The sequence below is a fragment of the Cyprinodon tularosa genome, unplaced genomic scaffold, assembly GCF_016077235.1.
Source record: "Cyprinodon tularosa strain WSP-4 unplaced genomic scaffold, ASM1607723v1 ctg430, whole genome shotgun sequence".
In the NCBI taxonomy this organism is placed as follows: Eukaryota; Metazoa; Chordata; class Actinopteri; order Cyprinodontiformes; family Cyprinodontidae; genus Cyprinodon; species Cyprinodon tularosa.
Window position 1 is genome coordinate 107192 of NW_024039153.1, and position 26854 is coordinate 134045.

Sequence of the window (26854 nt, forward strand, 5' to 3'; positions counted from 1 at the left end):
ATAGGCTGCAGAAGGCTTGGCCCAGGGGTGGGGGGGATTCTCCTTAGGACATCATGTAGCGCTCTGTAAAATGATTTACATCAAATCACTCGAAGTCAAGAACTAAATCCATTTGAACTTTTTTTTTTTTTTGAAGACTTGCCCATTTTTCAAAGTTCAGCTGCAAGAAGATTAAAAATAACATCTTAATATTAGGCTGCAGCTTAAGAGGTGATGTGTTGCAGAAAATCATAAAATACATAGAAGTTTACTTTAAAATACATTTCATTAGAACAAAACCTTTTCAGCTGGTCTGCATACTTTACCAATGCAACTGCTCTAAAACCCTGTTTATCAAAACTTCTCATTAAGGATAGATGGATCAGATTTGGCTTGATTGATTGATTTGATGGATTGCTTAATAAGCAACCTTGCAGCAGCGTTCACCTGGACCCCCCCACTACCACAGCCTGCTTAGTGATTCCCCCTCCATCCACAGCTGCGGTCATAACGTGACAGCATCCAGCTGGAACCAAACGGAGCAGCAGCAGCAGCGCACAGGCGAACTCCTCATCCCAGCAGGCTGTGCTGCTCCTGCAGTCCGCAGACAGGCGAAGGCTGGCAGGGATCGGTCCCTGCTGCGGCTCATCTGGAAACAAACACACAAAAAAATCCCGCAATTTCATAAGCGACTCTGTCCGTGTGTGATTGTGTGCGTGAGTGTGTGAGAGAGAGTGCGCACGGGATTTTTTCTTTTCTTTTTTTTTTTTTTTTAGGCGGTCGTTGTTGAGAATAATCCGTTTTTTAGGTGAACGTTTCCATCCGAAGAGGACGGGGGTTTCTGGACTTTGCAGGAGGCAGAGCTGCTCAATTCCGACAGAGAACCCCCCTAAAATCTAGTCTTTAATAAGGTAAGAGGCGGCTGTCTGCATGCGTGCATGGTTTTATTCTAACATGCAGCCATCAGGATGGGAATGGAGGATCGGAGGCACCTGCGCATCCATCATAAAGCCTGAAAAAACAAGACATGGGCGATTTATTAGGTGGAAAAAAACAAAATGTCATTCGGTTTTAGGACGAGCTAATTGGCCTGTGTGCGGGTCTGTGGAGGCAGTGAGGGATGCGGGCTGATTTTCATATAAAATATTCCTGCGTTTTTATTAAACATATAAAGGTGTGTCGGATTATTGCTTTTTCACATGTCTGTCTCGTAGATGAGTCGGAAAGAAGTGATTGGGTGCAGGATTGGGAGGGGGGGGGGTTTGCTCTCACTGCGTCGTTTCCATCGGAATGCAGCATCCCCCCCCCCTGCACTCGGACGGCTCTAATACCATTAACTCATTTGTTATTGCCCAAAGCGCCAAAGGGGAAGGATGGATGGGGGAGGTGGGGTAGATACGGCATCTTCTGCCCCCCCCCCCCCCCCCCCCCATATGACAGAAAACATGTCATTCCATATTTAGGGATTTTCTTTCGTATAAAATTCTGATGATTTCAAACCAAAAAGCCGCAGTAGCCTGATTGTGTATAAATGTTCCTCAGCTCCTACTGCAAACTGTTTCGTCCTCAAGGTCATCCATGGCAGCCCTGCATGCAGTTCAAAGCAGGGATCTGTAGCTGCATGGTCAACCGTTCGGGTCTGGATTGAGCGTCAAAACGCGAAGCTTTGCTCATATATATAAATTATTATTATTATTTTATTATTTGGCTGCGGCGCACTATGTTGCTGCTGCTTGTGGTCGAAGGCCCGAGTCAGCGCAGTGCAGCGTGGAGCTGTCCAGCGTGCTGCTGCAGACATGGGACCTTTCACTGATTTCATTCCACTCCTCTCTTTCTCTGGCTGGATTTGATGTCACAATAAAACATATAGAAACGTGATTTGCAGGAAAATTGTACAAAAGCAAATCTGAAAAGTGTGGCGTGGATTTATAGCTTCCCCTTCTGAGTCAGTGAAAATAAAATCTATACCACAGCTTAAGGTCTTAAGGGGAAATCTTTATTTGGAATGTAAAATACAGGCTACAAATAGAAAGGACATCAACTGATGCGTCTTGCATCTGCACTCATTTGGTCGATGAAATAAAACAAGAATATTTAGGTTCTGAGACAAGAAAAGTCAGCAAAAAAGACAAAAATACCCTAATCCTGCAGCATCCATAACATCCACACTTTGACATCCATTTTCTTTAATCTAAACCCTGGATTATGACTCTTTGTTTCACATCAGCTCTGATCCATTCAAAACATTCTTACCCATATGAATCCCTGTAGCTCCTCCAGAGTACCCAGGAGCAGCTTGTCTGCTTCAGATTGATGCTGTTTTCCCGACCTGTCGGCTTAGAGGTGGATGGTTAGAGTTGTTCCAAAATATTCTCATTCCCAGGGGTTGGATTGAACAGAGCTTTGTTAAATGTTCAAAGCTCTATTTGTGAGATCACATTACATGCAGAGGATACCAGGGGTGGGTAGTTACTACTAACATTTAGTCAGTTACATTTACTTGAGTGACTATTTGAAGAGTAGTTTGCAGTTTTAGGAGTAAATTTATAACATTAAACTTTCTACTTTTGCTTAAGTGAAAAAATTAAGTATCACTACTTTGACTCAAGTGAAATTTCTTGTGGTTCCATCCATTGTGAATAACTTCACTTAATGAAAACAAGCTTTTCTAAACAAATATGCACCACTAAGAGACACTTTTCTTTTTTGTACTCAAAGCTTATTGGCTGAATGTGTTTATCCATCGGCTGAGACTGCTGTTTCATTGGATATCTAGTGAAAATACAATAAACAGTATACTGTAATTTATCCTATTCTAACATAAAAACATAAAAAATATTATTTTAAGTATTCATCCCACATTCTTTTGTTATCGTGTAATTAATAAGTGAACTGGCTTTATTATCTCATTCTTTAAATCACAGAAATTGTATGTAGCTTTATTGTTTGTATAATTTTAGATCATCTTGTCAAACGTAAAATCAGTTGTTACGATCATGTGTAGTGTGTAGATCAGTTGCTCAGGACTTGAGTTTTTAACAAATATTTTTTTCTCTTGTGTAATTTCTAGAAGGGTTACTTTACCTAAGTAAAAATATGATGAAGTTGTGCTACTTTTACTGAAGTACACTGCAAAAAATATAAATCTCAATAAGTTATTTTTTCTTAAAATAAGTGTGCTTTTCCTTGATTTGAGGAGGTAAGTAAGACACTTTGCCAATGGAACAAGACAATTTCCTTTTAAAATAAGAAAAAACTATTTTATCGTCTTATTTCAAGTAAATATTATCTAACTATCTTATTTTAAGAGTGAAAATACTCATTCCATTGGCAAATCATCTTATTTACCTGCTCAAATTAAGGCTAAATATACTTAATTTAAGCCATTTTTTACTTATTTCTGGATTGTTTTTGCAGTGTACTTTTTCTGGTTACTCTACCCACCTCTTTGGGTTATTAACTAGGTAACCTCTAACTGTTCTGGATTTTAACAGAGTGGCAGATTTGTAATTCTAAAACATGTAGAACCCGAGTCACCATTATACATTACTCTCTGTTGGGTTATGAAATCCCAATCTCTCAAAGACGCACAGGTTTGTAGTTGTTCTGGACGCCTCCTTCATTGACTGAAGGTGAAAAGAGCCCCAAAGCATCCCCTTCTCTCATCAGTTTAATTATGCATCAGAAAGTCTGCCTATTCTTGGCCACCTTATGTCATTTGCCACATCATGAGTCAATAATTGATGAACGTGGGGCTTCAGAGAGGCTGCTGGAGTTGTCATAACTGCTGCTGAGTGGTTTTCATCGTGTGGATAAAGAACTAATCAGAAGCCGGTGGTGCAGCGGACTGTCCGCAGCATTAGGTTACTTACAGACCATTCAGTTAAGAAACATATTCCCCACTGATCCAGATTATAGCCCGGCCTGCTGCGTGTTACCCCCCCCCCCCCACTGTGCAGACTCACTGCAGCTCTGTACCTCTTACATGCAAGCTGAGGCTTTGTTGTGATTGTCATCAGCATGGGACAGTGTTTGCAGTGGAAACTGATAGCACAGATCGAACGTTTGGTCATCTGCTGTGACAGCGAGGATCCAGGTCAGAGCTAACCGGGGGCCCGAAGCCTGTCACGGACGGGGGGGGGGGGCACAGAAATAGAACAGGAGCATCATGGAACTATTTGTGCTCCCATAACTAATAAAATAGATAAATAAAGAATAGAATAAGGCTGTTTTTGGGGGTGAAAATAGACCATTGAAATTAAACACACATTCACATTGTGTTGAATTAGTCACTAAGGCTGGTTTTATGTGAAATATATGAATAAAGAGGTGCACCAGTGAAGGGGAAATCAACAGAAAGTCAAGAAAAATGTTGTTTTAGAAACCCGTAAAATTGAATTCACTGCACAGAAATGCCTTCAGTAAACAGTCACTGTGTGTGATTTTAATCTTTCTGTAAATCCAGGTAAAAAAACAAAAATCTCAGCAGATAAATCAAAGATTAGGTGTGAAAACGAAAAAGGTATTAAAATAAAGAAATAACAAGAGATGGCCCAAGGTAACTCTGGAGGAGCTGCAGAAACAATAAGACATTTGATCTGAAGTGTTTAAAAAATCAAACCATTTAGTTCACCTAAATGATAAGATTAATTTAACTTTATGATATAACAAATTCCCAATTACAATTTTATTCTAACAAAAACAACTGTTAAATAAACCTTACATGTTTAATATTCATTTCTATTAAAACGTTTTTTTTATTAAAGATTCATTATAATCTGGTTAATGTATTTAGTACTAATAAAGTACTAATTTGAAAATCATACTAATGAATGTTTTTATTTAAAATATATGAAGCTTATTGTTTGAATTGAACACAGGAAACTGTGATTATTTTGCAATTCATTTATTATGCTATTCAATTATTATGCAATTCTAACAATAAACCTTATGAATTTAAAATAAATAAACTCATTAATATTAATTAGCAGTACGTATACTTTTCTATTTCTAATTATATCCACCTGACGAGTACACATTTTTAATAAATAAGCTATATTAGATGTATATGCATCATGTAATGTTCATTTAATATTATCAATTTTATCACATTTATGTAAAAAAAAATTTTTTAAGTAAATTAGAGTTTGTTATTAAATAAAATTACATAAATCTTAGAATTTTGGGGGAATTGTTTGTGAATACACTTAATGCAGAAATCACCCAGCAGCTTATCAACATTCCAACACCACTACATACACCAATGAATGCACTCACCAGTCCAATGCCTTGCCAAAGAGCCCTGGGGGAGGAATTTGAAATTACAAGATGATTGGTCTTTCAATAAAAACCACAGCAACCCAATGAGCCCGATGAGAACCAGGACTAAACACACCCTTAGCATCACAAACCCCACGGCGGAAGCATCATCATGCTGAAGGGACTCTTTTCCTCGGCAACTTCAAGAGCGTCAGACTCATCGGGGAGAGAGAGTTCAGTACAGAGACATGCTGTTGGAGAAGGGGGGCTCAAGCTGTAGGGCATATGAAACTGCTAATCAAATGGCCAAGAACACGACTCACACAAACAAAACACTCCAAGGAGAACAACTGGTGGGTCAATGATTTGCATCTCACTTTAAATGCACCCATGAGAATGGGCCGTGGTGTGCTTGAAGGCAGCAGCAACCAAACAACAGGTTGCTTTAGTTTGAGCCGCCAGGATCCACTAAGACTCCTGGATAGGTGTTGAAATGTTTTTCCGAAAAGTGAGTTTTGTGTTCTGTGTTGTGGTTACAATGACCTGGATAACTGCCCTGCTGTTTGTCTGATAGCAGCAGCTTAAAGAGTTCATGGAGGGAATAAGGAGAATCTGAACAGTTTTAGAGTTCTGCTCATGCAGCAGGTCAGAGTTATTAAAGTGGCCATTTTTGTTCTCATTACTTTCCTCTGCAAGGTCTGCTGGTCTACATTAGCCTACTGCAGCAAAAGTACCAATTAAAAAAAAATATAGACTATTCCCCAAATGTTCTTCTAAAAGTGCTGCTCAGTAATATAAAAACGAACGTTCAGAGCCCTCTAGTGACTTTTTTCTAAGAAGCAAATAGCTACTTTTTCCTGTCTTATTGGAGTCTTTTGGGACACTTAGAGCCCCAATCTGAGTTTACTGTCTTCAGTGAACATTAAGTAAAAGAGCCCCTTGCCTCCTCAAAAACACAGGGACTCAGATGCAGCAGCTGCAGCAATGTTTGTCTGCAATCAGACAGCAGAGCGACTCGCTTAGTCGCAATGCTGTCACACGTGCAAAGCTTCCACTGACCCCCCCCATTTAAAAATCATAATGAAAATCTGATATTTAGCGTATTCTTTGCTTTAAAACTGTTGCAGTGAAATAGTGGTTTTAAGCTGCCCTAGCAGGCACAGCCACAGCATCTCAGAGCAGAGAATACTGACGTTTTTTATTATTATTATTATTTTCTAGACCTAACTTTATAATCTTAGTTATGTTTTTCTTTATTAAAATCGGATGGATAATTAATACAATTCTGTGGTGGGACAAACTGAGAAAACACATTTTTTTATACTTGAAATGTACTTTAACAAATTTAGGACTAAGGTCATCCCTGACATTAAAAATCACCAATATTTCTGTGCAGCTTTTAGCTGAAATTCATTAATGATTTGTTTCTTCACCAGAGGAATTATGGGAAAGCAAAACAGCAAGCTGACTCCTGAGGTGATGGAGGATCTGGTGAAGAACACAGAGTTTAATGAACACGAGCTGAAACAGTGGTACAAAGGCTTCCTGAAAGACTGCCCCAGCGGCCGGCTGAATCTGGATGAGTTCCAGCAGCTTTATGTCAAGGTTGGCATGCCGTTTAGCTGCCTCTCTCTTATCCACCCCAATAAAATGACATCATACCAATCCTGCACTGGTTAACTCACAGCACACCTTTTTATTTTTTATTTTCTTACATGTGCAGTTCTTCCCATATGGCGACGCGTCGAAGTTTGCAGAACATGCCTTCAGGACCTTTGACAAAAACGGAGATGGAACCATCGATTTCCGAGAGTTCATCTGCGCCCTGTCCATCACCTCCCGCGGCAGCTTTGAGCAGAAACTCAACTGGGCGTTCAACATGTATGACCTGGACGGCGACGGCAAAATCACCAGAGTGGAGATGCTGGAGATAATCGAGGTGAGGCGGATTATCGACTCATTAAAGCCTTCACCCATCAGGAGACGACTGGGTTTGGTCTATCAGGCTGCTGCACACCTGCAGATGCTGCAGCATCACAGATGCACTCAAAGACAAAGCCTCGTAGTGACAAAGCTGCAGCTGTATTGGATATCTACGTGCTATTTTAGGGAACTCAATCAATGAGGGGAATCTAATCTGTGTTGGTGATATCGGAGAATATTGACTAATCCAGCTGGGATAAATATAGTGTGCTTTATTCTAGTCATTCATAATGTGCCTGGAGTTTGTGTTGTAGGTAAAGCGCTCTGATAGAAGAAGAAACAGACTGTGGTTTAAGCATCAGCACCTCAGTAACTGAACCTTTTATTTTGGTTTTTATGTCAGAACTGATTATTTACCAGTACTGATTAATAGGGGTGTAAATAATAATCGTTTTGTATCGATGCATCGATCCAAAAGCCGATGATCCGATGCATCGACACGTCCGCAAGATAATCGATTCATGTTTTTTTCCCCTCCGGTCTATTTTTATCCATTTGCTCCTGGGCGTAATTCTCCCTCCCGTGCTGCGGTGGAGCTAAACCTATTTTGCCCTCCTACCTCGCTTCCTGGTTATACTCTTACAGCAGTTTGTTGCAGCAAGCTTCACACAGACATTTTTAAATTATGCTCAGTATTGAAGCGTGGTCTGGGCTACACGCTGTGGGTCTAGATACGGCCGAGGCGGTGAGGAAGTGGGGACGAGTTTAGTCCGACGACGAAGGGACAATGGGGCAAAAAGAGCGGAGATCCAGCTGGAAAAAGGGTCCCAGCGTACTCGCGCACCTCGATCTTCTAGCGGGTCAAACTTCACGAGTCGTTTTCCGCAATTTCGGTCATAAAAACAAAATAATAATAATAATAATAATACATTTTATTTCAAGCGCCTTTCAAAACACTCAAGGTCACTGTACATATAAAAACAATAAATGGTAAAAAGCAGTCGTCATAATTAAAAGAAACAACACAAATTACACAGAGGAAAGTAATATAAAATCATAATGAAAAGGCAATCTTGAACATGTGGGTTTTGAGTTTGGATTTGAATACGGGTAAAGACTCGGTTTTGCAGATGTCAGAGGGGAGAGAGTTCCAGAGTGTGGGCGCAGAACGTGAAAAAGCTCTGCTCCCCATGGTTTTAAGATGGGCTGAAGGAACAACTAAGTGAGTGGTAGAAGAAGATCTAAGAGTGCGGGAGGGAGTAGAAATTTGAAGTAAATCAGAAAGGTATGGAGGGGAGAGATTGTGAATAACTTTAAAAGTAAGTAGGAGGATTTTGAACTGAATTCTATACTTCACAGGTAGCCAGTGGAGCTGCTGCAGGACTGGGGTGATGTGATGAAAAGAAGGGGTTCTAGAAATGATGCGAGCTGCTGAGTTTTGTACTGACTGAAGCCTGTGAATGGATTTTTGAGGAAGACCAAAAAGAAGAGAATTACAGTAATCAATGCGGGAAGTGACCAGACTATGAACAAGAGTGCAGGTGGAGCTAGTGGAGAGAGAGGGGCGAAGGCGATTGATATTGCGTAAGTGAAAGTAAGCGGAACGGGTAAGGTTGTTAATGTGAGAGGAGAAGGACAAGGTACTATCAAGGATGACACCCAGACTCTTGACCTGAGGTGAGGGGGAAATTATGGAGTTGTCAAATGAAAGGGAGAAACTGTCAGCTTTGGATAAAGTAGATTTTGTTCCCACTAAGAGGATTTCGGTCTTGTCATTATTCAGTTTAAGAAAGTTGGAGGTGAACCAGGATTTTATTTCGGTTAAGCAGGAGATTAATGAAGGAGGTGGGAGTGAAGAGTTTGGTTTACAGGAAAGATAGAGCTGGGTGTCATCCGCATAACAGTGAAAATTGATGTTGAATTTCCTAAAGATATTGCCAAGGGGGAGAATGTAGATGATAAAAAGTAGGGGTCCTAGAACAGAGCCTTGGGGAACACCGGTGGTAACTGGAGAGGAGTTGGAACGATATGACTTAATCTGAACAAACTGAGTGCGGCCAGAAAGATAGGATTGAAACCAGGCTAGGGGAGTGTGAGTGATGCCAATTGTATAAAGTCGATGGAGTAGGGTAGAGTGTGAAACTGTGTCGAAGGCTGCACTTAGATCAAGAAGAATGAGAATGGAAATTAGACCAGAGTCAGCTGCTATTAAAAGATCATTGATTATTTTTAAGAGGGCGGTTTCAGTGCTATGACGGGGACGGAAGCCAGACTGGAACTGTTCATAAAGGTTGTTGTGAGTTAAGTGAGAATGAAGTTGAGAAGCGACTGTTTTTTCCAATATTTTTGAAATAAAAGGTAAATTTGAAATTGGCCTGAGATTATTGTAATTGTTGGGATCTAGTCCAGGTTTCTTCACAATAGGAGTGATAATAGCAGTTTTGAAAAGAGATGGAACAATTCCAGAACCAAGAGAGGAGTGGATGATGGCAGTTATGAAGGGGAGGAGAGCGTGAAGGCAGGATTTAACCAGGGCAGACGGGATGGGATCAAGTGGGCAGGTGGAAGATTTAGATTTGTTGATAAAATCAGAAATATCGGAGAGGGTAGGGAGATAAAAGCTGCAAAAAGGCTGGCAGGGTGAAGGGGTTATAGGGGAAGGGGGTGACAGGACAGGAGGCAGGCACTGGTGAATTATTTTGATTTTATCATTGAAAAACTGCATAATCGAATTGCAGGCGTCGGTTGAGCATAGGTGGGGAGGAAGAGAAGCTGGGGATTTGAAAATATTGTTAAACACCAAAAACAGAGTCCGAGAATTACTTTCGTGTGAGGAGATCAGGTTGGAATAGTAAGTGGATTTAGTTTTAGTGATTAGTTCTTTAAATTGAGTTATCTGAGTTATATACATTTCACTGTGAATTGTTAAACCGGTTTTCTTTTTAAGTCTTTCAAGTTGACGGCACTTAGCCTTCATGGTCCGGAGTTCAGGGGTAAACCAGGGGGCGGAGTGGGAAAAGGTGACAGTCCGGGATTTTGTTGGGGCAAGGAGGTTCAAAATATCATTTAAGCAGTTATTGTATTGAGATGTCAGTTCATCCGGTGAGGAAGAAGAATCCAGGATTAAAGTTCTTAGGATGTGTGAAGAGAGAGTGTCCAAGTTAATGTTCTTAATGTTCCGGTATGAAAGGAGCCGTGGGGTCTTTGCTGTGAAGAGACGAGGGGAAATGCTGAATAAAAGGAGGAAATGATCAGATATGTGAAGATCCTCAGCTGAACAGTTAGAGGGGGTAAGACCAGAGCAACAAATTAGGTCAAGAGTATGACCTTTAGAGTGAGTTGGAAAATTGGAAAACTGATCAAAACAATGCGTCTCTCAAGGGGGCGGTGACGTCAACACTCTGAAGCCTTCTTCTTCTTCTTTTTTTTAATGGCGGTTGGCAAGCAACTTATAGGTGCATTACCGCCACCTTCCAGAATGTAGTATGGACCAGACAAACTATTATATTCTCCCTAAAATACCCGTTCTTCTTAGAAAATTAAAAATACTACCAAAAACTACATCCCCAGATGACCTTTGAAACAATTCCCTTATATCTAGTTTATTTTTATTCCTGTCTAACTCTCTACGCAACATCTCTCTTTCCTGAGTATATTTATTACATTCTAAAAAAATATGTTGGACAGTTTCTCTGGAGCCGAGGTATTGCATTGAACTCATTACACTGATATTGTGCAGTATTTTTGCAGTATTTTTTTATGCAACTTTTCTACTTCTGTTATTTGCTGTTGTTTCTAAAGAAAATTCATAATGATATTACAGCTTTCATTGATTTATTTCAAACTTGAAACTTTGTTTAGCCTGTAAGGTGTAAAAAAAAAAAATAAATAATAATAAAAAAAAATAAAATAACCGATTAATCGATTAATCGAATCGAATCGTGGTGTATTCTTGAGTATCGAAAATAATCGAATCGTTGGGTCAGGAAATCGATACTGAATCGAATCGCCATGATGGATGTAATTTACACCCCTACTGATTAACCAGGGCTGCTGTGCTGAAAAAGGATTACGCTACTGATATCATAAAAATATGTTTTTTTTTGGAGTAGGCAAGGCAAGTTTATTTATATATATCACATTTCAGCGGTAAGACAATTAAATGTGCTGTAAAGGAAAAAAGAAAAAAGAATAGTCAATTGCAGTAGCAAAGAAAATAGGGAGTAAAAATGACAGATTAAAATCAAAGGATTATACAAAAAAATTATTAAAAAAAGATCAAATAAAAGCAATTAGTACGAAAATATAAACATAAGTTAGACTGGAAATGTAACGAATAATGTTTACATTGAATAGTCCAAGGCCACTTTAAATAAATGTGTTTTTAATCTCAATTTAAAGCAAATAACATTTTTAAAACCTACTAGGATTTTATTCCAGATTAATCGAGCATATGAACTAAATCCTGCCTCTCCATGTTTGGTTCTGGTTCTGCAGAGTAGATTAGAGACAGAAGACGTGATCTCTGGGTGGTTGATACACAATTTGACAATTAGTCTTTACTGTATTTTGGAAATTATCCATTCAGTGATTGATAGACTAACAGAAGTATTTTAAACTCTTATTCTCTGACCAACAGGAAGCAAATGTAACGATTTTATAAATGAGTTGATAGTTTCAGTGAGGACGCGGGCAGCAGTATTTTGGATCAACTGAGGCTGTCAGGTAGACTTTTTATCCAGACCTGTGACGATGCCATCACCGTAATCAATTCTACTAAAGATTAATGCATAAGTTGGCTTTTTTAGATCATTCTGAGAAGTTAGTCCATTAATCCTAAAGATGTTCTTTAGGTGACAGAAGGTCAACCTTGTCACTGGCTTTATGTGCCTCTAAAGGTTCAAGTCTGAGTCCATCGTTACAACCAGATTTAGAGCCTGGTTAGTGGTTTCTAGCTGTATTAACTGAAGCTGTGTTCCAGCTTTTTAATACTATTTTTTTGTTCCCTAGACTACTACTTCAATTTTTTTTTTATTCTGCTTCTGTCTCCTTGAACCCCAGTGGGCCTCAGCAGATGGCCGCTCACACTGAGCCTGGTTCTGCTGGAGGTTTCTTCCTGTTAAAAGGGAGTTTTTCCTCTCCACTGTCGCTACAAGCATGCTTAGTGTGAGCCTTCAAGCCAATGAGTCGATGCAATCAACTGGTTTTCCTTAGAAAACGTTAAATCAATTTGACTGTATGATCTGGTGAATTGTAAAGTGCCTTGAGATGACTTGTGTTGGTGCTTTATAAATTAACTGAATTGAATTTAATTCAACCGAAGAATATTGGGGCGCATCCATGTGTTAATTTCTTCTATGCATTTACCCAGTACTTTAATGGGTTAATAGTCACCTGGTGACATTTTAAAGTAAAGCTGTGTGTCATCTGCATAGTTATGATAACTTATGCTGTTCTTTATTATAATCAGAGTAAGGGGGAGCATAAAGATATTGAATAAAATAGGCCCTAAGATGGACCCTTGGGGAACGCCACATGTGATTTTTGTGGCCTCTGATGTAAGGTTACCTACTGACACAAAACAGATCCGTGTCCTTTAGGTAGGATTTAAGCGCTTTAGCAAAACTAAGTGAAAAACAATGTCCAACTATACAGTCTCCAGTTATACAAAGATCATTAAACACCTTGAATACAAAACAATATCAGATGAGAACATAAACTAAACATAAAACTAAAACGAGATAGTAGAAAGGATAAGTAGTTCACTTTAAAACATTGATGAAACTAAATCTAAACTGGGAATTATAAATAACTAGCTTTATCTGATTACCAATTGAAAATACAGCAAGGGTGGAACCTCTGATATATAAAAAATATACATACCGGTATATTTATATTTAAATATTTTTTTACTCTTTGAAATTTTTCTGCAACATTCAATATCAGCATATTTATTCAGTTATTGAGTAAAAAAAAAATAATTTTTCAAAAAATCTCTGCTCCGGCCTGTGTTTGGTAACCCTACTGGTAACGCTTTTAGATTCCATACTTTGTCCCCTTCTTTAGATTGTCCAGATTCTTTGGTTCTTTGCTTTGCTCTTTTCTCTTCAATTCAACCCTCAATTTTCTACAAGATTTAGGTCTGAGGATGGTGATAGCCATGGAAGACGGCTCATTTCATGTCATCTGAACCCTTTCTCTGTAGATCAGGGCAGATATTTTGGATCATTTTCCCAATAAAACACCTAATGACCCATTTTCCGTTTACTGGTAGAGCCAATCATGTCAAACCTGCTGGTTTTTCAAACAGCTCACGAGGCCATGGAGTATAAGGCCTCAGTAACCCTGTTCCAGGCTTTTTAAAATTCTTATTTTGAAGAATATCATCGCCAAGGTAGCCTGTGGGATTTAGTTTAAAAACTTTTATCCACACACTATTGTTGATGTTTCAAATTAAAGAAACAAAAGCATGCCAGAAGCAGTGATAGGCTAAAAATATATCCCAAACAGTTGGTGCTCACTTTCAGTTTTTAGCATCCACATCTTGTGTCTGAAGTTTAATAGGAAAAAAAAACTCAAAACAAAAATACAGTTTTTATCAAAAGGCTCACTCTTAATTCTGGTTTATACTTTACTTGTCTGCAAGGTCTGCACAGCAATATAGCATAACTATGGGAGAATTATCCTGCCATAATGCAAGAGCACATATATTTCAATTTGAGAAAAGAATTTCATCTTCTTGCACTCAAAACTTATAACGCTCACACTCAAAACATGCGCTCTCTCTCAAATATTTTCTCTTAATAATTCTCCCATACATAACTTTTACTATCCAAACCCCTGAGCAAAGCTGGACTGCTGACGACACAGTCAGTTCCATGTGGAAAAAGCATTTGGACAGGCTTAGCTGCTATTAGCAAGGATTCCCAAAGATAAACATCTATATACATCTTGATTTGGTCCATAATATCACTATGATCAACAGGTTGTGTACAAGTCTTGGAAAGGAATTACTTTCACTCTCAGGTGACGTCTTTGTGTCATCTGAGAATGTAGACGCCATGTATTTTGCAGTTTTTTGGGATTCAAGCATCTCTAACAACTCAAATTTAATCCATAGATCCAAGTCTTCCACCTCAGGTTTAATCAAATCCCAACAACCCCGGTCATGTCTTGTCTTCAGTCCCTACTCTCGTCCATTATTGCTCCTTACCTCTTTAAAACACCAGTTATCTTTCCTAAAGAATACTGAATCAGATCCAAACAAGTATAATAATATCCGCCCCATTTCTAACTTGTTTCCACTGCCTCCCAACTTCACTCTTATCTAAGTCATCCTAACGTCCTGGAGTCTGGATGTTATCCTTGATAACACTCAGTCATTGACCTCCCATATCAGTAGCATAACCCCTGTGGCGTATGTATTTAGATCTACCAAACATCCATTGTCTTCGTCCCTCTCTTTTCCCGCGTTCTGCTTCTATTCTTGCCCATATTTTCGCCACCTCACACATCAATGACTTCTTACAATTACTTCTTGGCCTTCCTTAGAAATCCCTCCAGAAGCTTCAGTCGGTCCAGATTTCAGCAGCTCGTTTAATTACCAAAAACATCTCATTCCATCACATCATCCCCGGTCCTGCTGGAGCTTCACCAGCTTCTCGTCAGCTTTAGACTCCCGTTTAAAATCCTCCTGTTCACATTTAAGATCATCAATAATGTTGCTAACCCATACCTCTCTGATCTTTTTCAGATTGCTACCCCCTCCCATCCCCTTAGGTCTCCTCTTCCATCCACCGTATTAAGCCTTCTGTTCCCCTCATCCCCATGGGAAGCAGAGTTTTCTCCCGCTCTGCTCCAAAACTCTGCAATTCAGTCATTCCTGATTCTCATAAAACTGATACTTTACCTCTGTTGATATCGATGTGAAAAATGAATCTGCTGCAGACTGCTTAGCTCTAGTGACTGCTCTGGGCTGTTTTTAATATTGTGTGATGTTGATTATGTATGTTGCACAGTGTCGTTGGATGTTTTGAAAGGGGCTTTAAGTAAATTGTATTATTGTTATTACAATATGTAGTGCAGTGTTGATAACCCCCAAAGAGTCGGCTAGAATATTAGGGTACCGTGGAAAAAGCTGCAGGAAGTATAAAAAGCTGCTAAAGCTGCATCAGCCACTTTCTGTGTGGAACATAGATATGTCAGGTGTAAAACAGCCTTTAGTCTAGTTTGATTTGGCCAACTACCGTATTTTCTGGAATATAGGGCACACCTCATTATAAGCCATACCCACAATGTTTTTTTTTAGACTGGAAGTTTATATATATGAGCCCCAACAGGCTATAAGCCGCTGATATCTACTGAACCGTCCCCAAACAAACGTTTTGGTGTAGCTCCACATATGACCACTAGGGCAATGCTAACTCCACTCACCGTCTTGGCTTGCAGCAGTGAGAGCTTCTAAAAATGAGGATTTGCTCTTTATTTTAGTTCTGCAGAAGTTGCACAAAGTCTTTTTTTTTGGCTCGACAGCTTTAATGCATGTCAAAATGTGTGAATTCGGGAAATTTGTTCTCCGTTGTGCCTGCTGATAGCATGTTCTGACTTTGAATATTGACTTAAAGCCCCTGGCAGTCAGGAAAAATCCACAGAGAAGCCGCACCTTTGTTCACAGCATGTGAAAAAAGTAGCAGCTTATAGTCCGAAAAATACAGTAGATGTTTTTGTTTGTGATGGTAGGACAGGGAACAGTTTAGCCTGGATTTAGTCGTAAACAAGAAATCAGCCGCTACGCCAAAGCAAACCTGATTACAGCAGTAGAACATTTTACTTTAAATTAATTCAGTTTATTTCTATAGCGCCAATTTACAACACGTCATCTAAAGGCACTTTAGAGTTCAACCAGATCATCCAGTGAGATTAATTCAAAGTTTTCTTTCTAAGGAAAACCAGTTGATTGCATCGACTCATCAACTCAAATGCAATCCCTCACACTAAGCATGCTTGTAGCGACAGTGGAGAGGAAAAACTTCCTTTTAACAGGAAGAAACCTCCAGCAGAACCAGGCTCCCTGTGAGCGGCCATCTGCTGAGGCCCACTGGGGTTCAAGGAAACAGAAGCAGACATAGAAAAAGAAGCATAGATACAAAAAGCAGCTGTAAAAGGCGGCCCCGTCCAGGAAACACACAGCCAGGCAGACGAGCTCCGAGCCAGCTCCCATGTCAGAGGATGAAGAGAGCACATCCAGTTAGTCACAGTCAGAGAAACAGGACTACACTGGAAAACAGGCCAATCTCCAACATCTAGAAACAAAGGTGTTGATGGCAGCAGCACAGCTGATATTTCTCTCCAGGATGGAGTCACAGCCAAACAGGAACAGACCAGATGAAGCTACTATGAGAAAAAGCAGAGAGAGCAGAACGATAGAGATTGAACTAACAGATTCTGCAGAGTGGGAGAATAGAGATAGAATGGAGCAGAATGATGAAAAAGGGGTCCCTATGTCCTCCAGCAGTCTAAGCCTATGGCAGCAGAACTATAGAGATAGCTTAGGATAACCTGAGCCACTCTAACTATAAGCGTTATCAAAAAGGAAAGTTTTAAGCCTAGCCTTAAAAGTAGACAGGGTGTCTGCCTCACGGACTAAAACTGGTAGTTGGTTCCACAGGAGAGGAGCCTGATAACTAAAAGATCTGCCTCCCATTCTACTTTTAGAAATTCTAGGAACCACTAGTAAACCTGCAGACTGAGAGCGAAGTGCTCTGTTAGGAACATAAGGAACAATCAGATCTCTGATATCAGATGGAGCTTGGCCATTTAAGGCTTTATATGTGAGAAGGAGGATTTTAAATTCTATTCTGGATTTAACAGGAAGCCAATGAGGAGAAGCCAGGATAGGAGAGATATGATCTCTCTTTAGTTCTGTTTGCAAAAAATGAATAATTAAAGCAAAACTTCAAGAATCACAGTTAGCACCATCAATGGTTAGCACATCGTTAGCATCCAAAGATTGTTCTGGGGATTTGGAGATATTAAGATGAAACTCGTTCATGCACCTCTGTAAAGCTTTGGGACTTTGTTTTAAATCTTGCACAGCGTTTCTGCTTTTTTCTCATCAAGTCTTTCCTCCAGCTGCAAACAAACTTTAGTTTCACATTATATTACTAGTAAAGGGAAACAGAAAGTATGCATTATTATTTAGAAGATCCCAGAATATTTAGTTGATGTCTGAGTGTCAAGAGTGAAATAAGAATAAAAAATTGACTGTTAAAACAAATGTTTCCAAACATAAGATACTTCATATAACTGCAATGAAAGATTAATTAATACATTTTTACCCACTTTTATCAGCAGAAGAACTATATAGACAGATTTCTAAACACAATTAGCAGCTTTTAGGTCTTAAACCACTGTTTGATTTAAAGGATGAAAGTGTGATGTGGTTCTATGGTTACATCACACCAACTGGTTTAAAAAACTGCACACGTTTATTTGGAGCAACTCTGGACGCTTCTGGAAGCACGTAGGCTTCATTGCATTAGATAACAAAGCACACTCCTCGGCTAATTTCTCACTCCCTCACACCCACAGGCCATCTACAAAATGGTGGGCACCGTGATCATGATGAAGATGAACGAGGACGGCCTGACACCGGAGCAGAGGGTAGACAAGATCTTCAGCAAAATGGATAAGAACAACGACGACCAGATCACGCTGGAGGAGTTCAAGGAGGCGGCGAAGAGCGACCCGTCCATCGTGCTCCTGCTGCAGTGTGACATGCAGAAGTGAAGCGGCCTCGGCCCCCCCTTTCCCCCCCCTCCCTGCTTGCACCTCTTTCTCTCTACCCCCCGGTCTCACCCCCCAGCCACCAACTCTGGACAGCAGCACACACGTTTTAAGGTCTCATTAAGGTTCTCTGCCATTTCCACAAAGGGGGGAAGAAAAAAAAACCAACATAACGTAAAAGAAAAAGAAAATGCTTGGACTATTTTTCAATGGACTCGCTTCTTGTGGTCGTATGCATGAGAATGTCAAATGCAGAATAATTTTGAAAAATAGCTATAAGATATCACAGATGTTTATTTCCAGACATGCCAATGTGATTCGTGCACAGTGACCCTGTACATTCTCATCCAACCTTTAGCTTGTATATCAGTGGAGCACTACATTCGGGTTTGTTTCTGCAGTATTTAGACCCCCTACTCCCCCCCTTCCCTCCAGTGTTCACTGCTACAACTACTGTATGCTTTACATAATAGTAACAAAACAATAATTCCTATGATAATTGTAACTGTCTCTAATATCCAGACTTGATGAGCTCTTGGAGAATAGAAAAGGCTCTTGTCTGTTCCAGATGTTCTCACTCAGTGGAACCAAGAAGAGTAGGTTCTTTGCATGCATATATTACGTGTCGGGAAAAAAAATATAAATATATATATAATCTCTTACCTTTTTGCATCTTTAGGTGGCTATAAAAAGACGAAAATTGGAGATTTATTTAGTATTGTTGCATGGGCTGTACAGTATGTGACGCATTAGATCATTAGTTGTCCCCCAGTATGGTGGGAGCATGCCCCCCCACCCCCACCCATCTGAAAAAGCATTCGTGTTTGACACTAGAGTCGTCGGAAAGGTGCTCGCCCTGTAGCCGTGGGTTGAAGAGCTTTCACGTCTACATGCAGCGCCGCGTTGTGGCCCAGTGTGACATGTGGGATGAGCAGAAATGTATTCATGCAGACATGATTTTTTTTTTCCTTCCTTTTGATCACATAGTGCTGCTGCCGTTTCAAATGAAAGGTCAAACATCCCCAGCATCAACAGGCGCAGCACTCCAATAATTGGCTTCTTTTTCAGGCTGCTTGGTTTTGATTTAAACTTAAAGAAATAATAATTACAACAAAAAAAAAAATTGACTAACTTACATATCAATATGTTTACAGAAACAAAGCACTGCGAATTGAGTACATTCTTGGCTTTTGGATGCGCTGCAGGGGCGAGCCCTCAAGGCTTAGGGAGCTTGTGAGGGTGGCTCCATTTTTTTCAATGCAGCTGAAACAACAACAAAAGCCTCATCTATGTTTACTGGATACACTGCATTCCTTTGTGTAAAACCTTTTTGTAAGGAGAAACTTTTTATTGAAAGGTCTCATTTAGGCAACCCGTTCGCAGCGATCAGGAAAGATGTGGGGACCTCAAAGAGGCGTTCGATGAAGTTTCTTACACTGTGAGACAGTCGCGTTTGGTAACTGAAGATTTTTTTTTCTCTTGATCCCCCCTCCCGGCCCATCATCACCCACCTCCTCCTCTCACGTGTAGGCTATGCAAGCATGGACTGAGAGTCTGCTTGTTGTCCACTTGCACCAGTGGATGTTGCAGAAGAAGCTATTCATTGTTTTTGTCTTGAACATAAATAAGCCAATCCTCACATTTCAGCGACTCTATTAGTTTTATTTTTTAGTCCAGACATCAGGTCAGAAATGTATTTATTTTTTTGTTAGGTAAATGTTTCTATGGGATATGAACTCTCATTATTCAACTGACTGTACTCTTTTATACATGTGGCATGTGTTGCACCTAAACTCAGTTCTGTAATGTTTAAAATGAATAAACCATCAACAGGCTTTTTGGAAACACACAGGCTGGCAGGTGGAGTTAATGGCTGTCTGACTGCTCTGAAATGGCAAAACGAAAGAAAAGGACTACATATAGCTAAAACACAGACTGTCTCAGGACAATAATCAGAATGAGAAGCTCTACTATGCGCCCTAAAGGTATTCTCGTATAGTTTAAGGAGCTCAGAGCACATCAGTCTGAAAATAAAGCCTTGGTGTTCAGCGAAGTTAAGATGGGAAAATTGTGAAGGAAATCCTAATCAAGATTTACAGCAAGTTAAATTTGCGACCATAAAATTTTATTTATTTTACCAGTTTTTTTTTTTGGGATAGATCAGCACAAAGGAGATCAAAAAGGATCCGACAGTTGAATGCATTTTCAAGATCTATTCATAATAAAGTTCTGAAAAGTGTGGGAAGAAATTAAATTATTAAATTTTTTTAATGAGTTGTGTAGGTGTCGATATCTGCAGGCAGGATGGATTCTCTGTAGCTGTCTGTGTTGCATCAGACCTGGAGAAGCTCCATACTAAAGACACTGTTTCTATTTAATAATCTCCTTTACAGGATCCTCAGTCTTTTCCATAATTTTTTCTTTGTGAAATCATCTCCAGAGGTTCTAGATGAGTTCCTAAAACATAGCTGACCTTCTTTATTAGCTTCTTGACCCTTATTAAAGTCATTAGCTATAGCACTGTTTGCCCAGCAGATGATGCATTTATAACTCAACAGACTTACATATCTTCTATAAACACCGAAGGACTGAAGTTTCATTAGGAAGTACAGTCTGCTCTGTCTCTTGAAGAAAGATTCACATTTGCTTCCCCAGTTCAGGTTGATGTCCAGGTGAACATAAAGATCTTTTTACTCCTCCATTTCTCCCACGATTCTAACGGGATTCAAGTTGTTCCTGTTTCTTCTAAAATCTAAATTCATCTCCCTTGCTTTATTGACATTCAGGATCAGATGATTGTTTTCAAACTATTTCACGAATGGATCCAGCAGCTCCCAGTACTCAGCTTCCTGTCCATTTCTGAACAACTACCAGCTGTTCTGTCAACAGATTCTCCCAACTGAGCTGTGGATTTCTGCAGCTCCTCCAAAGTCACATCTCACCCTTCAGCTCTGGTGGATAGCCATATATGTAAAGTTAGCAGTTAACTTTTAGGATGATGGACTGAACATCACTTTAACATCTGCCTGCTGTTCTGTAGGTTTGCTGTTGTCAAAAAACTAATCTCTGCGGCGTTCACAATAAGGTTGGACTCTACCTGCTCATGTACTGATGGGAGCAGCTGAATTAAAAATCTGCTGCACCAGGGTGTCTACAAGTATAAACAAGTGAAATTTAATACTTTTTAAGACCTTTTAATACCACTTTTAAATGAAATTTAAGACCAAACGTACGATGGAAATACAAATAAAAATGACGGTTGAGTTTAAGAAAATCGGTTAAATGTGTGTAATGCGAAAAGACAACAAACATAAGCACAAACGCACTGCATTTTTGGACTTCGGTGATGAGCTCTTTTTTTATATATGGCGCCAATCCAAATTTAGCTATGTATCTGGTTTTGTCTTTTCCACAAGTAAATGGCTGTACAAGCCCCGAATCTGGAAACATTGCTTTGAACAGTTCTTCAATCCCGTCATTAGACCTGAATGAATGGTGGCTTGTCACGGTCCTCAGCACCCAAATCAACTCTGCTCGGAGTGTTGGCGTGGAGCCACAAATTGCTGGGAGCTCAGACGGCACACTTGTTGCAGGCTGTGGATTTCCTAGTGTAACATTCAGCGTTGTACTGTTAACATCGTTGCTTGCGGTGGAAACGGTGGAGCAGAAACTAGCAATTGCAGGCTGCTGGCGTGCTTTTACCGTACATAGTCTTCATGTTTTTTACTCTGTACGTGAGATTCAACTGCTCTGATCCCCGTTGTCCCAAGATTGAAATTCTTCTGACATACAATGCAGCTAGCTTCATAAGCGCTGCCAGGCACCGACCGTAACCAAGAATATTCATTCTTTTCTAACCATTTGTGATTGAACTTGCATTTCCCCATGTTTAAGGTAGTCAAGGGGCTATCGGTGCTGTATTCGGCCTACCTGTGGATGCTTTAGCCTACGCCATCAAGAGCTGCGCAGTAGGCTAAGCTCTGACCTAACCATAGACAATGCAGCGCATGGGCTACCGGAAAAAAATATTCCACCTCGCAGAACACACTGCCCGCATTTTCACGGGGACATGACGCACAAATATTTAAGACCCATGCAAAATTAATTTAAGACAATTTAATACTTTTCATGGCCTTATTTTGAGGAAAATTGATTTACGACTTTTTAAGACATTTTAAGGACCCGCGGCCACCCTGCGGTAATGTTTTTGCACTAAAATAATATTTTTTTGTTTAACCAAAGTATAAAAGGAGTGAACATTTTGCAGCACAGTGTCTAACCCTCAATGGTCAGATCGTGAAGCAGTAAAATCTGACTGTGGGAAACTCTGTCCTCTCATTTATAAAAATCATAAACAAATGTTTTAGATTTCACGCATATCATATATAATTTACTAAAACTGCTAAACTTTAGATAAGGAGTGAGATAAAGTGCAGTTTTATCAGCCTGCATGGAACAGAGAGAAACAGAGCTGCCTGTGGCTGCACACTACCGGACAGCTTGCTGATTGAAATCTTATTACATTACATCTTCATGAATAAATGAGAAAAAAAATATTTATTCTTAAACATGATGAGGAGTAGAAGCATTACAAATCCTTCCAAGTCGAGGCCATCTAGCTGTCCTCATATAGCGCCAGCACGAATATGGGATCACACAAGTAGATGGAGGAAGGAAAAAGAACGAGTGGCGGATGATGAAGGTAAACAGCATCATTGTTTCAGCTACGTGAAGGAATATCTGAGGTGGGACATAATGAAAATCAGACTCATTTTAAAATACATTAAAGCAAATCTAACATAATGCAAAATTCTACAAAGCTGAACCCAAACATGATCTAAGGACATTTTACAATCCTTGTTTGGCCCACAGATAAAACATAGATCAGCCAAAATATCATAAATAGTCATTTAAACAAACAGGGTGAAAACTCTTTTCTCAGACACTCAAAACACTTTTCTGATACAAAATATGGGTGAACATCATCAAGTAAAACCATAAAAATATAGCATAAACTTTATAAAACGTTTTCCATCTAAATTTCTATATACAGAGAAAAAATTCTTACACCAGATATTTAAAGTCTATTTATCTAAATCTATATTTATAAAAACACCTGCAGTAAAAATGTCAGATTTTAAAAGTTAAGCATCTCCCATACACAAACTATTAGTATTAATATTTCCTGATCACACTTGCTGCACATCTTTGTCTTTTGTGTGGCGATCTTCTCGTTCAGGATCTCCCAGATGATGGATCTTGATGAGGGCTGTTCTGGGGAGGTTACTGGAAGAGAATAAAAAATTTTTTACCGGGTACCAAACATAACTAAGGCAGCAGTTTGTGGGGAAAGAAGCAGTTTAAACTGCAGGAACCACAGAGCCTCGCAAAAGTATTCGCCCCCCTTGAACGATTCGCTTATACCTCACGCTACAGTTTTTATTCGGTAAAAATTACTGAACACCTGGACACCATAAATTTCGTTCCAATTCAAGATTGTGTCCAATATGTTGTTGATTCTTCACAAAGAATTACAGCTTCTTATCTTTATGTTTGAAGCCTGAAATGTGGAAAAAGGTCAAAAAGTTCAAGTGGAGTGAAATCTGTCGAAACACTCTGCAATGCAAATAATTTAACTCTAAATAAGTCATGTTTGCTTCAAATAAGGGAATTTTTTCTTGAATTTATGAGGAAAGTGAGATACTTTGCCAATAGAACAAGACGATTTACGTTTAAAATAAAAAAAAACAATGTTATTGTCTTGTTTTAAGTCAATATTATCTAATTACCTTATTTTAGTAAGTATAGTAAGTTTAGTAAGTAGGAGTAAAAATCAATCCATTGGCAAATCATCTTATTTACCTACTCGAATTAATGGTAAATACACTTACTTTAAGATATTTTTTACCGTACTTATTTCTAGATCATTTTTGCAGTGTGTATATCCTGGTTTTCCCCATTGGTATGTTACTGATGCAGCTAATGATTAATAACGCAAAACATCTAATTTATAAAGAAAGAGAATCTCTAAAAATATGCAAAATGATGCCAAGAGTAACAGAAGTTAGAAGGTTAATAGAAGTCTTAGTTAGGACGTCATGGAGCAGAACGTTTTTTTTGTACTTTTCAATTAAGAAAAATAGATTATTTTGAAAAACTACATGTAGAAAACGGAGGTGAATTTCTATCAATCCTTAGAATAAAGTGAAGAGAAAGGATTTTTGAAACAAGGCATCACCTGGTGTTTAACGGAGTGATGAAGATGAACTGCCGAAGGTGCTGCCGCTCTGAAAGCTCCAACAGGAGGTCCAGGCAGATCCTCCGATTATGCATGTCCTGCAGCAAACAGTGATGGAAAAGCTGTTCTTCTTTTCTTGGATTTCAACATGAAAGACTGATTTGTAATGGACTCACCATGTAGACGTCGAACTCGTCAAGACACCTGAAGGGCGATTCTGTGATCTCCCAAAGGGACAGCATGAAGCAGACGGTGGAGAAGGAGCGCTCCCCTCCAGACAGAGACCTCATGTCACTCGCGCCATCTTTGTCCCTGCCTGGAGGCTTCACCTTTGTGACAAAACAGCTCTGACTATTTTTCAAAATGTATTTCACTTTGTTACTTAAAGGTATAGTGGAGGATTTTCTCATATTTTTTTTTTAAAACAAAGAGAAAACAGGGTTTATACATGAATGAGTAACTCTTATTTAATGCTTTTTAATGCTCTTTTAATGTTCTTAGAAATAATCTTAGCGCCATCAACAAGTACCCATGACTTATGTATATATATATATATATATATATATATATATATATATATATATATATATATATATATATATATATATATATATATATATATATATATACACAAAGCAAAATCCTTGGTCATCTTCACCGTGGACAGGCTGCAGCCATGTCCCGAGTTCCTTGTTTTCCCACCACTTTAGTTCAAATTTGCATTTTTCCCCATTCTCTAGCCTTTTCTCTGCCTCAAGCTTCTTTTCCAAAGCCATTTTAATGCCACGATTATCAAATTTAATGAATTTTAATGTCAATTAAGGCCTTAATTTAGAAAATAATGATTTAATGACTTTTAATGATTTTTTTAATGACCCGCGGAAACCCTGTAAAAGACCCGCCCTCTCCACTTAAAAAAAAAATAAAATGCACATGCACAATCCTGTGCCTGCTCCCGAGAGGGAATGCCTGATAAACGCGTGCGAGCGCATGCACGAGAAGAAATGGGCTCGTGCACGGCCTGTTTAAAAGTTGCTGTTCTCATAGCTCATGCAAGCTTAGTGTGTCCAAACGTCGCCCTAAACCCTAGATCCCTCAATCACTGTATAGAGCGGGAATATATAGTGAACTTTAAATCCACAATCCTCCACGGTGCCTGCGCCATCTTTGTTATTAGTCGCCGCTATCGGGTAGCGACAGCTGGCCGCTGGGACAGCAAATCCCATAATGCTTTGCGAGGGGAGCTCTCTGTGCAAAGCATTCTGGGAAATATCTGCCTTTTCTGAGGCCTTATTTTTTTCACATACACTTTGTAGACACTCGTATGACCAGTGTTGTATAAAGTACTGAAATCTCGGAGTCCAGTGAAAGTATAAGTACCTCTTCAAAATATGACTTTGGTAAAAGTCCAAGTCACTGACTGAAATGTTACTTGAGTAAAAGTCTTAAAGTATCTGAAATGGTTTGTACTTAAGTAAAATAATTACTGTAAAAATAGATGTACTCAAGTAATGTAGTGCAAAGTATCTAAAAAAAAAAAGTAAGTGCAGTTTGAATTTTGGTAAACTTTGAAGGTTAAATTCACTTAAAATAATATAAACAGCCAAGTGTAGCATAAATTTAGACTGGCTTTGCGAAACAGGCGTATCCTATTGGTGTTGAACAAACCCAGGCAAGACCCGACTTCGTAGTCAGTAGGTGGGGTCAAAACACTGGCGTTTCTCTCGCTCGTTTTTAAACCAAACATTGAAAATGTATCTGAGTATGCAATTAAGTTCGTAAATGTAGTGAAGTAAAAGTGAAAGTTCTCAAAGAAATTTATAGTCTTGGAAAGTATAAAGTACACCAAGTACAGTAGTGAAGTATTTTTACTTCGTTACTATAAAACACTGCATATGACCCCTCGGCCATTTTCAAACAACCATGGTGAGAAAGGAGAGCTTCAATGACTGTCTGAAACCATAGCTCACCACATATAAACGCCTTAGAGTGCGCATACGAAGAAAAATATAGCTAACTGGGGACGAGCATGTACGTAAACATATCACCAGAATGATTGACAATCAGAAGGACCACTTATCGAGATGATCCACTTGGAAAAAAGAACATCCCCCACTATGCCTTTAAGATCATCATCTCTTTAATTAGCGAAGCTGGAAGTGATATAACTACATTATTCCATTTAAATATGGTCATACAGACATACAAACTAAGCCAATGAGCTAGAAGAGGTTTTTTTAAACAAGTCAAGGACCTAAAAAGGATAATTCAGATCAATATATAAGATATATATTTAACAATCCTCTGGAACTGTTTAGTTCTACTCTAGCTCCAATGATGCCTACATGTGTTGCCCTTTTCCTTCAACATTTCCAGTGTTTTTTCAATGAGTAACAAAGATCTTTAGAAACAGATAACGACACGTACTGAGATGGAAAGCGTCTCGTTGTTGTGGTCAAAGATCATGGAGCCACAGCAGTTCATCTTGATCAAGAAGTTGTTAAAGTACAGCTTACACCTCACCGAGAGGGACCTTAGAGAGGACAGGAGACAAGGAGGAGAAACAACAACTCACCTTTAATTAGATGTTACAGAACGTGACAGGCTTACACTAAGAAGTAAATAACTGAGAATAAGGCATTTTCATACAAATAATAGGCTTTGTTTTGT

The 26854-nt window shown here is 39.2% G+C and overlaps 2 protein-coding genes across 3 annotated transcripts in view; one reads left to right on the forward strand and one right to left on the reverse strand.

The window, feature by feature from the left end:
- Window positions 1-478: 478 nt before the first annotated feature.
- On the forward strand, window positions 479-19795 carry vsnl1b (visinin-like 1b). Its single transcript, XM_038299568.1, has 4 exons — window positions 479-890; window positions 6675-6843; window positions 6962-7177; window positions 17752-19795. The coding sequence occupies exons 2-4, from the start codon at window positions 6682-6684 to the stop codon at window positions 17947-17949; spliced, it is 576 nt and encodes a 191-aa protein (XP_038155496.1). The 5' UTR covers window positions 479-890; window positions 6675-6681; the 3' UTR covers window positions 17950-19795.
- A 2690-nt stretch (window positions 19796-22485) lies between these two features.
- smc6 (structural maintenance of chromosomes 6) overlaps window positions 22486-26854 on the reverse strand; it is a 39025-nt gene continuing 34656 nt past the window's right edge. For both annotated transcript variants that reach the window (XM_038299582.1, XM_038299583.1), the window contains exons 24-27: window positions 26612-26717; window positions 24361-24513; window positions 24185-24282; window positions 22486-23232 (exon numbers count right to left, since the gene is read on the reverse strand). In XM_038299582.1, the coding sequence (XP_038155510.1) occupies window positions 23136-23232; window positions 24185-24282; window positions 24361-24513; window positions 26612-26717 (454 nt within the window). In that variant the 3' untranslated portion in view covers window positions 22486-23135. The remainder of the gene's footprint in view (window positions 23233-24184; window positions 24283-24360; window positions 24514-26611; window positions 26718-26854) is intronic.

Coding starts and splice junctions, on each gene's coding strand:
- vsnl1b (XM_038299568.1), top strand. CDS start 6,682: ATGGGAAAGCAAAACAGCAAGCTGACTCCTGAGGTGATGGAGGATCTG. Junction 6,844..6,961: donor TCCAGCAGCTTTATGTCAAG/GTTGGCATGCCG, acceptor TTACATGTGCAG/TTCTTCCCATATGGCGACGC. Junction 7,178..17,751: donor AGATGCTGGAGATAATCGAG/GTGAGGCGGATT, acceptor TCACACCCACAG/GCCATCTACAAAATGGTGGG.